This window comes from Lissotriton helveticus, chromosome 12 (assembly GCF_964261635.1).
Source record: "Lissotriton helveticus chromosome 12, aLisHel1.1, whole genome shotgun sequence".
In the NCBI taxonomy this organism is placed as follows: Eukaryota; Metazoa; Chordata; class Amphibia; order Caudata; family Salamandridae; genus Lissotriton; species Lissotriton helveticus.
In genome coordinates this window covers 218,253,879-218,267,922 of record NC_136073.1, presented here as the reverse complement: position 1 = coordinate 218,267,922, position 14,044 = coordinate 218,253,879, and the positions used below count along the sequence as shown (strand labels likewise).

Genomic DNA, 14,044 nt, shown 5'->3' with positions numbered 1-14,044 from the left:
AAAGCGGTCTGCAGGTTCCCCCGGCCCCTTGGGGGTCTGCCCAGTGTGCTCCCGCGGCCCCTGGCTGGGCTGCCCCCTGTCGTCCCGCGGCCTCTTTGCGGACTGCACCTTGTCCTCCCGCGGCCCCTCTGGCTCTTTGGGCACCTCCGGTGGCGGCCCCTAAGGGTCGGGCAGGCGGGCGGTGCTGCAGTTGAGGTTGCAGACAGCCTCGCTGTCCCACAGCAGGCTCACCTCCAGGTAGTGCACGCTCCCCTGCCAGTTCTCGTTGGTGTACTGGTCTAGCCCGTACTTGTAGGCAGAGTCCAGCAGCATCAGTTCATCCCGCGGGAAGCTCCTGAAGCTGTAGCGCTCGTACTGAGCGCCGCTCTCGCCGGCCAGGAGCAGGGGGCACATGGGGTCCAGCAGCGTCCGCAGCCTGGAGCGGAAAGGCATGGTGGGTGCGTGCAGGAGCCTGCCGGTGCGCTGGGACTCCCCGTCCACGTACCCACAATCATGAACTCAAAGGAGGCAGAGACTCGAACAGTTTCTACTCCGCCCCAGTAAAGGCTCCCCCAGCTCTGGAGAGAGGAGTGCCAGCCCTAGTCCCCGGGCTACCCCGTCCTCATAGGATCAGACGGGAGAGGGAGAGATATCACCCAGGACACCTTTCATAGCAGTGATGCAGCGCTCCAGTCTCCCAAGATCAATGATGTGTGTTTGTCAGTATTTTTCAAAAGCTACTTTTGGTGTGTATAATCATACCGATTCTTAACAAGCGCTCGCCACGACTTTTTTGTTTCTGCCGTCCTACTTGGATGACTGCCCTGACTTCCTGCTGGCGTAAAAGGTTTATCTTCTTTATGGGGCCATCTGTTTCACCCCATAAAGATAACATACCTTTTACGCCAGCAGTAGGTCAGGGCAGTCCGTCCAAGTGGGACGGCAGAAAGAGAGAAAAGAGTATGTCACACAGAGCTCTTTCCCAATGGCCGGCCACCGTTTAGCAGAAACAGTGACGCCGGCCAATGGGAAAGAGGGGCGGGGCTTAAAGCCCGCTAGTGAATCTTCCTCAAGATCATAAGATCTCGCCAGCGAGACTGCGCATGTGCACAGTCTTACGTTAGGCTTAGACCTAAAGAGGTGCTTTAAATATTGGCCCATTCTGCCTTTTTTGGCACCAGTGCGTGTCTAATTCACGGAGCGAAGCACACCAATATGTTTGCTTGATTTAATGGGTTTGCATAAAGATGCAACATCAAAGGTTAGACTGCAATTGTGTTTGCAACATTTGGGCTGCCTAGCATTTCAGCTTCTTTTATGTTTTTTTGGGTAAAGGTTCTTTTACACATGCTATTTTTTTTTAATCGACAATTACAGCCAAAATGTTGTGTGCAGACCTGAGGAAGCCTCTCCAGTGACTTACATCATTTGTCCCATACTTAAGGCATCACTACAACCTTAACCGTACCCTATTATTTTTGGCTTTTTGTTAGCTTACATTAATATCAGTGCATGTGGGAACATGTCCCTTTCCTGTCTGCCACTGAGCAGAAATTACACCTTTCGGATACACTAGAACTGAGGCAAATGAAAGCATTAAACTGTTCCACGCCATATGGTTTGACAAAAACTAAAACAAATGCAATGCTGTTTCAAATGTATTATACATTGATGAGGATGGCTGTGTAGCATACCAAACCTTCTGCCTGGTACTCTGTAGTGCTTTGAAAATATATGCATCAGAGTAACAACCTTTTCATTGGCGGTCTTTAAAGAGGTGCAGAGACACCAGATAGATTTGGCTATATTCTGTCATATGGATTGAAAACATGCAGATTCATATTGTATTAAAGATGTGGCTAATCACTCCTTTGATATTAGCAAACCATAAACCTGCTGTAGATGACTTGGGATGTTATACATTAATTACAAAATAAATAACTTTTTTCTCATATTGTCCAGTTATCTGCTTCAGCTAGTGTTTTTTATTTGATTGGATACCTGTTTATCTTTTGAGCGTTACAAGTGTTTTTGTCTCAATTTTTCTTAATCATAGTAAGATATAGTTAGGTTTTTGTAGCCATGCCATGCTATATTACATTCCTCTGCATTTATGTTGTTTTGAACTTCAAACTTCCCATATGTAAATAAAAAATGTTTTTCAAACAAAGGAATTTGCTTAGTATTGTTTTCTCCTTTCTTCCCTTGTTAAATATGCAAGAATGCAGCCCTATAAGAGGATTGTACATTATGTGGTTCCAACCACTTTTATTTATCATCGGTGATATCAGTCCCCACTTACACAACTTCTGAGCTCCAGGAAGCAGAACCGAAGAGTAAGCCCAAATAGATGAGGATAAAGATGAATACTCTATGCTGGGGGTGTAGAAAGAGTAAATTGTGAGTCAAAGACGGTAAAGCAGTGCTGTCCACATAGGTCCACATCCATGCAATATTTTCAGCAGAAACACAGACTACGCAAATTAAATTTAGATCCATTGTATGTGAATTTATCGTATGAAGATTTACTCAGACATGGGTATAGACAACCTGAACCTATGTTAGGCCGCCCTTCTACACAAGGTGTTTCATTAACTTACATCAGAAAAGGAACCAGTGTTGGCAACAGAAGGACTGCAGGTTTGTCATTTCTTCACGCTACCACTACTTTAAATGAGGTGTCACATGGCCCATGGGGACATTGTCACCTTCTCCAAGTTAGCATGAGCACGCTGCAGATTGTCCATTGCTTTGCGCACATTACTACGGGTTGATTTTGAAATTGGTTATTTTGCGGTTTTCACATGAGATCTCTGCAGGTTCTTGGGATTTAGTCTGAACATTGTGAGCAAGGTCGGTCAACAATGCCCCTTGTTATTCTGATCTGGTCAGGCCCTAGCATGTAGACAAAACATATCTATGCAGCTGTTGTTTGGGAATACGTACTTTGGTCTTATTAGAATAGACGAATAGGTGGTACACACTTTGAGAGGGACCTTTCCAAGGAGAAGAGCAGGACAGCACCTATGACGTAGATCTACTATCTATAGACTGAGGTATGGGGTCTGCAGATAACGCCCAGAGATCTTCTAATATATAATCATTCTGCTTCTACACAAGGGGAAGGAGATTAGGCTACACCGTCTTTTTATAATGAGAGCTCCTTTCATGATTTACGGACTAATTGCTATGCTTACCATATTTGTGTCATACATTTTCCTGCTTATTATGGCACGTATACTGCATATAGAGCACATTAGTTAAAATAAATATTTTAAACTTGTTGGTGCCTCTGTCAGATCTTATTGTGGACAAGTACGAGAGTGCGAGCAAAAGGGTGTGTCTTGCAACCGCGATTCCTGAGAGAGTCAGGAGTGTTGTGTTCTGGGGTGTCTAATCATTTGTCTCTCTGGGAGTGAGTAGGAAGGCAAGTGAAGCATTATAGCTAGTTGGCCCTGAGCTCATGGATACCAAGATGGTAGGATGATCCAGTCCCTATGCACTGAGGTCCCATAATCCTACGCACACGTCTGTGTTTGTGCAGAATCCCTGCAACAGAGGCTACATCGTATAATCCTCTGAAAAAGTCCTTGTCTATGGAAAAATAAATAAATGCAAGATCGTTTTGTAAGTGCCTTTGCTGTTTCTCTAGAAATAAACACAAAAAACGCTTAATTGTGGATGTAATGCATCCGTGTATAAGTACTGTATTAATCTTTAAAAAAAAGCAACACTCGTTTGTACACAAGCAGTCATACAGATCACACAATTACAAGTATACTTGTCAGTCATGAATTCAGAAAATATTTTTTTCACGCAGCTAACAAGAACATAACAGAAGTTTACAATACAGTTAAATAAAAGTATACAGCAGAGGAAACAAGCAGATATGGGTAAACAGTGAGTGCAATACATGCAAAATGTTATAGGGCGAATAAAATATTAATGTTCTATACAATACCAGGGTGAAGAAACAGTGCTTTCTTCACTTTCCTACCTTTCAAATAGGTTGGAGCTTTCACTTATACAGTTATCATACCTGTAAATATATATGGAGTCTTTGCCGAGGACTCCTAGCTTAATGTATCTCTGCACGTGAAGTAGTAATGTCTGCTTCAGAAATTAAAGATTTCACATCCCATGCAAGCCGGTGAAAGCATCAACAAACCAATTTTACTTTTCAATCTAGTTTAAAGCTAAAAAGGAACCTGAAATGTTTAGCAATACTTTTTACAAGTCTCAGTTTGCTAGATAAACACACACAATTATTCTGGAAATAAGATACGTCAGCAAGAGTTATCTTGTTGGGATACAACCCACTTTTGGGGTTCTGAAAGGTATTATAGAAATGAATCTTTTTGTATAGGTGGGCACAAAAGTGTCTTCCTATATCTTAAAGCATAGATCACAGATAAAGAAATGTACCTTTACAGCTGCGACGATTTAAGCGGACAACTGTTTGCACTCTTCATCGCTTTCACAAAGTTTTCTAACCTATGCACTGACACAATAACTTCTTCATAATTTGCTTTGATTTTAACTGACCTATCTCTACGTGCAAGAAAGAAATAAGAACAAATGTACTTGATTACATTTAAGCATGGTACTATTCTGGAAGCCAGCTGATGTGCACAGTGAGACGGCAGCAGTGAGAATGCACTCAGGAAGATACTTATTTGTTTTCTATATTAAATAAAATAAACTCCTGTGCTACAGTTATATTAAAAGGTTCACAGGTCTCTGTGCTATAGGTAAAGCAATACCATTTGGTATGCAACGAATCACAGAGGAAACTGATCGCTTCTAAAATAATACCCATCCTATTTAGTCTTTCAGCTCTCACCTGATGTAAGGGAAAAGCACTTCGATAAGTTACGTTGTTTGAGTAAGATGTAAAGGTCATGCATTAGCAACTGTGCAGTTCTTGCCTAAATAAATCCCTTGACATGTGGAGGAGGGGAAAGAAGGGTCTACTCAGAGTCAACTAGAAGTTTACACTGAGGAACTAGACCATTCACTCCATTTTACTTTAAATACCATTTATTCAAACCAACACGTGGTTCAGGAGGCGCATTCTTTTTTTGGCAAGCTAAAAGTACAATCTGTACTTTCATCCATCAAAACCACTTTACTCATTGGTCTTGTTTTTTACCCAAAATGAACAGGCTCATCAATACTAAAGCGTTTATCGGTTTCTCTTCAGTAGATGTTAAAATCTTAGCACAACTGATGGTGACGTCCCTTTGAAATCTGTGTTTTACCTTCTAGTGAAGGGAATTGCAACAAAAATAAAGCCGACCAGGACACAGGAAAATAGCTTTAGGCAGGAGATTGCATTCCAAATGTTTCCTGAGAGGCATAGACCATGTAGAGAAACCCATCTTCATCTTTTTCACGCTCGTAGACCTCCGATATAGGCGTAGAGACGCTGACCATGCTATGTCCATTCACAAGCAAGAAGAAGGCTTGATTAGAATTCAGCTGTAGGCGTCTCCTGTAATTGGAAACACAGTCAGTGAGTTGACGTGCTGGAGCATCACAATATTAGAAGCTGGAATAATCAAAGATCTACTATGGTTTTGCAACCACCTACTCTACATTTTGCAATGGAAGATCTTGGAACAGTGAGCATAGTGGCACACTTATCTTAAATGCATGCTAAACAGCCACAAGAATAGTTCATATCAATGAGTGATGGGAACCATGTGCCAACAAGCTTTGCAAAGTCAATAGGTCTCTCTTTTCTGACCTACTGTCTTTGGCCATGCTTTTTCCAGATGCTGGGCAGCCTCAGGGATATAAATAGAAGTAAAAAAAAAAGCTAGACAACCCGAAAATGTGCATACATGTAATGATGCTGCTGGCAGGCGCATGACAAGCGCAATAATGTGTCTCTCCATATTTGGACACCCTCTTATTCAGTTTTTTAATTTACTGATCCTAGATAGAGGATGCCACTCAGAGCAATACATTTAAAAAACTTTTACTTTCATTGAAACGTTTTTTTTTTTTTTTTAAGAAAATAGCTGCTGCCAGGTCCACAGCTCTTTGTGCCAGGAGTGATCTGGTGCAAAGGAACAGTGGGTGGGGGAGAAGACAAGGTGCAAGTGTGGGCACAAAGGAACGTGGGATGGAAATTAGTGGAGCTATGGAGTTGTATGAGGTGGGAGCTGGGGTAAGAGGACAAAGGTGGGGGTGGAAATGAGACATGAGCTGAGAGTGTGGGGAGGAAGGAGGAACAGCGCAGACAGATGGGGTTGGTATTTGAGGGGGAGGAACATATGAGTGAGAACAAGATAACATGATCTCTCATAGAATGCTTAAAGAAAAGAAGTACGTCAGCAGTGGAAGGATGCAAGTCATCCAATCTAAAATATTGTGATTGGGTATGTTTCAGCCAAAGGAAAGAAGAGGCAGGAAAGCAATTGAATAAGAAGTAAGCAAACGAGAAGAAAGAAAGCCAGCCTATGGTAAGCAATGGACTGGCTTTAAGCCTAATGTACGTGTTTTGATCTGTGTCATAAGAGGTCTTTTGTAAACATACAACTTTTAGCTGTGGGTGAGAACTAAAAGTGATCACTAGCCAGGGTGGTAGAGGATACCCCACCAGAATACCTTCTCTTAATGTCAAATAGCATAGTCCTCAGCAAAAAAAGATAACAAAAATTACCAAAGACCAAGCACATTCATCAACAGGAAATTAAATTCACAGTAAAGTTATTTATTTTTAGGAAACAAGGGGCAAAGCGTGCCAATGCCACAAAGTGCCAGGATTCTGCTGACAAAGTACTAACTAACAGGAAACAGATCAGGTACATGCTTTTTGATGAATTAGACTTCATACTGCATTTACAGGATATTAAATCTGAGGTTTTGGGACATAGATCTAAAATGACCGCTCCTCTGACTGGACCTCCTCCTACCGATGGATGAACATCTGCAGAACAAGAATTTAACTAAGCTCAGGTTGACAGTGCGTAGGTGCCTTGCTAGAGCGAGGATAGTTGTGGTCAACAATTCAGATCCTTCTGTTTCAACTTTTACAAATTTGCTAGTAATCAGATGGATGAACAGAAGTAATGTGGGACATGTTTATTGCCCACTGCACAAGTAAAGGTATAATTATAAGGTTGCAGATGACAGGCGTACATTTTGGGGATTTCCTTGGATAGGTTTATTGGTTGCCTGATCTTTGATCTTTGGCTTTGACAGCCATGATATTGGTGATCACTTGATAACAGAGGCCCTGGAGAAAAGAGAATCAGGTTTCATCTGAACAAGAACGCATGATCCCACAGAAAAGGTTGAGGAAAGTATGGGGTTGTCCGAAATAGCCGCAAAATTGTTTCTTGGTGACACGGAGAACATAGCCAGGCTACAGAAAAGTGTGTGGAGCCTGTGTCACTATGCACGGTTGTGCCAGGCTCACATATCAAGGAGCACAACACCTTTCTGAGGAAGGCCATTTTAAAAGTCAGCTGAACCAATATGCCACATTAGCTTCCAATCAACTTTTTTTTCATGACATTAGGAGTACCGTTGGCTCAATGGAGTGGCAGCTGTTCTGATAGTGGTCCTATTCCTCCTTTGATATCACTCAACATTATTGCAGGGACTTGAAACAAAGGAATATAGGGCATTGGATTGTGCCTTCCTCTAAAAGATCCTTCATCACACCACTTCCCCAATCTCAGAATAATCCCCCGCCAGAGTTACATTGATTTATAAAGCGCATAGCTACCCTAAGGCTTCCCAGCGCTGCATGAGTAGTGACGTGCATCTTGGATGTCTCAACTATAGCAGACTGAATTGGCAGGGAAATAAGCAAGTTTTTAGCATCTTTCTGAATGTATTCTCCTTCTATTCAGTCCCAGATCAATTGACATTGAATTCCATTGTTTGGTGGATAAAAAATTTAAAAAAAAGGGGGAAAGATCTTCCACCTCATCTGGTCCTTTCAATACGTGGGACCTTCAAAAGACCTGTACTAGAGGATCTTAAAGTCCTTTTGGGAGTAGAGGGTACCAAGAGATCCCGAAACATGGTGGGGCCTCTGTGGTTAATTGCCCCGTGTGTCATGCATAATGCCTTCACCGTTATTCTTTGCTCCAACTGGAGCCAGTGCAAAGAGGCCAGAACATTTTTAGCGGATGAGTGCTTGGGCAGCTTAACAATGGTCCTTGCCATCGTATTTTGGACCACTTGGAAGTCGCTTGACAACCACTTATGGGGAGTCCAAATACAAAGAAATACCGTAGTCTAGATGGGAAAGAAGGAGCAACTGAACTACAGTTCTCGTGGAGTGTACAGGTAGTAAGTCTAGGATTTTGCATAAAGTTCTTAGCACAGTGAAACATGATGTAGTCACTTTTTTTGCTTGGGCTTCTGTGGATAGTGAAATGTCCAGCCACATACCCAGACTTTTTATTGGACAGGAAGGGGTGTGTGGGGGGGGGGACGGAGACGGAGGGGGCAAACAGTTGGGTCAATCTAGCATTGTCTGTGGGGGTTAGATTATTCCCCACTAACATTAATTCGCTTTCGTCACCGTTTAGTTTTAGTGAACAGTTCGCCATCCAGTAGGCCACTTTCTTGAGGCAAGACGCTAGATGATGCTGGGAACCCACCCCTGGGGCAAGTAAGAAGACAAGCAATTGTGTCATCGGCATAAGAGATGACTGCCACTCCGAATTCTCTAACAATGCTTGCCAGTGGTCGCACATAATTGTTAAAGAGTGTGTGGCTAAGAGTGGGACCCCACACTTCAAGGGAACAGCTTTAAATAGCAATGGGGTTCACAGATGCGAACGACCCATCTTTTAACAAGCATTGGCATAGCCAATAGGTCTCGCTTTTGGGACCTTATAAGTGTTTAGCCATGCAACAGTTGGTGTTGCTGCACTAAGGATATTGTGCTGCATACCTAAATACTTATAAGGCCCCAAAAGCGAGACCTATTGGCTATGCCAATGCTTGTTTCTAAATTGGTCTCGGATTTATTCTTGAGTGTGTCTCATTTATAGCCTCGGACTAGATCAACAAATGCTTAGTTCTACCCTTTGATACATCTAACTGCTCGCTCATACTACCACAAAAGAGAGCATTTGGGATATCATTTGTGCTTCTGTAAACCATTCAGGGTTTGCCTGGACTCTACCCAGTGTACCTCATTTTGGAGCACTATATAAAGAGCCAGCTCCCCACCGAAGGTTCAAGAGTGGAAGTCTGATCAGGCAGTGGAGTGTAACTGCAAATACTGCAGTATTACTGAATGATGTATAAGATTATATTTTTATCGTACAATGATAATACAGGTTTAAAGGTTGTAAATAGACATAAATACAGGGGTCTGATGCGATGGTTGTCTCCATCTAGCCTAGAAGTTATTTTCTGCAAGAGACCCACCTTAGAAATAATGCATCTAAACTTTAAATCCAGAAGAAATACTCCTATTTTGCCTCAGCTGGGGATGCAGTGCTTGGGTTACGATTTTTTGGGGGAACGAAAAAGACTGAAAGGTTTCTCAGGTATTCGGGGATCCCAGAGGAAGATGGCTCCGGAAAGAAAGTGAGATCTGTGTAACTTTTCTTTTTCACTTTGTGAACGTCTAAATATTTTTTTTATTTATTTAGAAGTTTTCTATAGCGCTAACAAGACCCGAAGGTAGCAGAGCGCTTTACAGTAACAGGCGTGACAGGGTGAACAAAAATACATGTAACAGGTAGAGGCAGTCCTCGAAAGGCAATATTGGGGGAGGGAAAGTTCGTAAAGTGGGACTTTTGGTAAAAGGATACATAGATAACACATAGTTCAGTAGGAGATCTTAGTTATCTGGGACCTAGGGAGCGGATGAGGAACAAGGATTTGAGTTGGTTCTTGAATTCCGCATAGGACGGTAGAGTTCTGATATGCGGAGGGATAGAGTTCCATATTTTGGGGGCATTTCCAGTGAAGGAGCAGTCCGCAGTTTTCTTCTTTCTGGTTTTTGGAAGGATGAGCAGCAGGGAGTTGGAGCTTCTCAGATATCTGCTTTGGCCTGCTTTTTTGAGCTTGGTTGCCAGGTATTCTTTTTTACCGGTGTGGAGGGCCTTGTGGGTTAGGCAGGCCGTTCTGAAGGTGCTACGCATTTCCACCGGGAGCCATTCGAGTTCTTTAAGTGCTGGCGAGATGTGGTCGAATTTTTTGCATCCTGTGATCATTCTTGCTGCCGCATGTAGTGTTGTTTTTAGTGGCGCCAAGTGTGATTTGGGGATACCTGTAAGGATTGAATTCCCATAGTCCAGTCTGGATAGAACTAGAGATTGTGTGGCAAGTTTAAGATCCTTGTTTGGAATGAAAGGTTTGATTTTGTTCAGCAGTCTGAGGTTGAAGAAAGCACTTTTTGCCGAGTTCTTTATGTGGTTTGTCAAGGTTAGTTTAGGGTCTAGGGTGAAACCCAGAGATTTGACGGAGTCAGTTGGCGTGAGTGAGCCTTTAAGAGCATCGATCGACTTCAGCCACTCGGTGACTTGAGGGTTGTCTTCTTTGTTAGAGATGAGAAGGGTTTCGGTCTTGTCGGGATTGAGTTTCAGGTGGTTTTTTGTCAGCCAATCTTGAACATCTTTTAAGACAGCATTTAGTCTATGGATGTCGTTAGGTGAAGAGGTTTCCAGGTAGATCTGCGTGTCATCCGCGTAGAGGTGGAAGAGGATGTTGGCATTCCTGAGTAGTTTGGCGAGCGGTTCCATATAGATATTGAAGAGCTGAGGAGAAAGTACTGATCCTTGGGGGACACCCTTGTTGACTTGCTGTGTTTCAGAAGTGTAGTTCTTCAGTTTTATTATTTGCGAGCGGTTATGGAGAAAGGAAGAAAACCAGTCAAGAACTACCTCGCCGAGGCCAGCTCTTGTTTGCAGAGTTTTGATGAGGAGCTTGTGGTTATATATATATAATAATATATAAATAGATGTTACGAGTAAAAATCTAGCTCGAAGGGGCAGGATGTAACATGCGTGTCAAAGGTGAAAGTGAAGTTCAACATTACATTCGCCTTTTAAAACATTAAAAGGATATCTCAAATTGCATATTCTATGTGTTCTGTGAGCTTCCATTATGCAAAAGCTAAACCTACTGGCTTTGTCAAAGCTTATTATAGTTTGTAGGAGTGGTGTTAATTCTGAAACATAACCACCATCTCCAGAGGTATGAAGCAATTGAAAAAGAAGAAAGACAAGGAGAAATGTATAAACATAAGAGACATGGAACGAGGATATAGAGAAATAGAAAGAAGAGCTATGCTACAGAAGGAAGAGAAGCAATAGAGGGGACGAAAGAAAGATAACATACGGCAAGAAACAGAGAGAGAGGATGAGAGACAAAAGGTGAGGGGGCGAGAGAAATAGAAGAGGGGGTTGAAAGGCAAAAAGGTGGAAAAGAGGAGCCAGATAAAAACCACAATAGGAAACATGCAGGTCGAGCTAGGGAGATAGAAGTGGACTGCTGCCCCTAAGATATGAGGACATGAAAGGTGAGAAGAGAACGAGGAAACGCGGGCTAGAGGCAATAGTAGAGTAAAGGGGGAAGCAATTATAAAGCAGAAAGAGAGCGAGAGAAGAGACGGAGCGAGAGAGGCTAGAGGCAACATGGATTCCTTTATTGTCTACACATGCCTCACCTCCGACCTTGGATATCTGGAGTCGAACGCGAGTGGTGACGTGAGTGGTGCGCGACATGAAAAAGTGCTGCCGCGCCTGTTCTAGCAAGCTGGTGGCCGGCCTGGGTAGCACTTTTCAAAGCAGCTACTAAATTTCTCGCAAGAGCAGCGCATGCGCGCGGACTCTAGCGAGACCTAAAAATGAGGAGAGGCACTAAGGCCGCATCCCTGATACCTATTTCTCTCAACCAGAGTACTAGGATCTCCTGATCAACCGTGTAGAACAATGCAGTCCGGTCGAGGAGGATGATAGCTGCAGCCCCTCCCCTATCCAGAAGCTGTTTGACCTTCTCGGTTACTGTGAGTAATGAGGATTCAATGCTTTGTTTAGGACAGAAACCAGCCTGGGTTGGATCAAAGAGGGAGTTCTCGTCAAAGAGCACAGCCAGATGTTGATTGATGTGCTTTCCTAAAACTTTCCCCAGAGTTCTCCAAAGGCTCTACTTCTCTTTAAGTGTGATTTAGCCCTCTTTCTGACCTCATTTCCACTTTCATGTTTGCTGCCTCCAATAATGCAGGTGAGACATAAATCATACTAAAACTTAACATTCCATTGCACTTTGCCCCCTGTGCCTTTGTTAAATGCCTTCAAGTATTTTGCCATTGAATGCAAACTATCCAATTTACAACAACTATATATAAAATGGGAGACTCTAGCATGGAGAAAATAGACCAACTATCATCAAACTATGATCTATCCAAAAGATTAATTTACCACCAGTCCTACCTAACCAAGCAAAGAACCTGTGGGTGGTTATGGACTGTCAGCTCTCCCTGAGAGCACCCGCCCATCAAGTAACCATAGGATGCTTTTACATCAGGTTGTTTCATCCAAATTTCTTAAGTTACCATCTCCTTAGTGCTTTTCTGCTTTGACTATGCCAATAGTATACATAAGAGAGGTCCATTTCAGCTACAAGATCCCTCTATCTCCATATCCAAATTCATTTTTCTTAACCTTTAGATTTTTTACACTTACAACCGGTGGATGGACAGTACTGTTAAAACAATATGTAGGGAGCGTGCCATCCATTGCATTACGCCACTTTTACTTCAGCATAAAGTCCTACAAGTTAAATGTAAATCTGTATTCATAAAGCGCAAACTACTCACCCTTAAGGGTCTCAAAGCGCTGGGGGCTGTTGTGGAAATTATGTGAGCTATTGTCCAGTCACATGGTGCTGAGCTGCCGCCGTAGCTGGGGACCGAACCGTGAGCCCTGTGCTCCGCAGTCAGCTGCCCTGTATTACACCCCCCCCTCCCCTCCAGTGAGTGCAGCAACGTCCCTGGGCATCAGCGACTCTGCACCACTGCCAGGAACCGATGCCTCATTTACTTCAGTGAAGCCTCACCAACACCCTGCATGGCAGTAAGGAACAGACGCCGCACCCGCCTCAACTTCCCTACGGCTTGCATCGTCTAGGATTTCCGGTGCCTATAAGGTACTGTAACAGGGTCTGTGTGACTCGCGATGCCAGCCCTCGCTCCATCGATGTCAGACTGACTTTGTGGAGTCCACAACAAGCGCAACAGATCACTCAATTGGAGCCATTGTTTTCTAAAAGCTATACTTTATTTAACCTTTGAATATATATATATACACATATATATATATACACATATATATACACATATATATATATATATATAAAACCTACTGGCGATAGCCAGTAGGTATATGTAGTTAGGATTGTTTTCCATAGGGAAATTGCAACATTCTATTGGGAATAACTTTGGCGCCGGTTGAGGAATCTTCCTGAAATTTTCCTTAACTTTGCCTCGCGGCGCTCCGGTCCTTCCCTGAAAGTTTGGGGGGGGGGATTCGTCAAGCGGGGGCCGAGATAAAAGGGGGGTCCCAAAACGTGTTTTCTCCATGTTAATTTCCAGAGGGCGGTTGGACTCACTTTTAGCCCGAACGGCTGAATGGTTTTCCACCAAACTTGGCAAAATTGTAGGGACTGGTAGCCCGATGTGCCTTTGCTATGTCTCAAGATATGTGCTCCAGTGGTTTTTACGAAAATTAACTTTGAAAATATATATATATTGGGCTACATTGGGCTATATATATATATGTTAGAGCCCAAATGTAGCCCAAAGATGGCCACCAGAGACAAAAAAAAAACAAATGTAGCCCAAATATCAGCCCGATGTAGCCCAACTATAGCCCAATGACAGAATGTCCCAGAGTGTTCTAAAGAACAACTAGAGCGCTAACAGTCTTACTTATGACAAAAGTATGGCACACCTGAAGTGGTGTTTGTATAAGTGTTTTGCTAAGTAAATATGTAAGTATGATCCATTGTTTGCATAAGTGAGTAGGATGACTTCATATGTGAATAGGATGCGTGCTGTTGTTTATTGTCGATATAGATG

At 43.0% G+C, this 14,044-nt stretch overlaps 1 protein-coding gene across 1 annotated transcript in view; it reads right to left on the bottom strand.

Annotated features, from left to right (window-relative positions):
* Window positions 1-3,654: 3,654 nt before the first annotated feature.
* Window positions 3,655-14,044, bottom strand: part of MAP1LC3B (microtubule associated protein 1 light chain 3 beta) — a 45,041-nt gene continuing 34,651 nt past the window's right edge. The window contains exon 4 of the mRNA XM_078670772.1: window positions 3,655-5,473. Coding sequence (XP_078526898.1) covers window positions 5,299-5,473 — 175 coding nt within the window. The 3' untranslated portion in view covers window positions 3,655-5,298. The remainder of the gene's footprint in view (window positions 5,474-14,044) is intronic.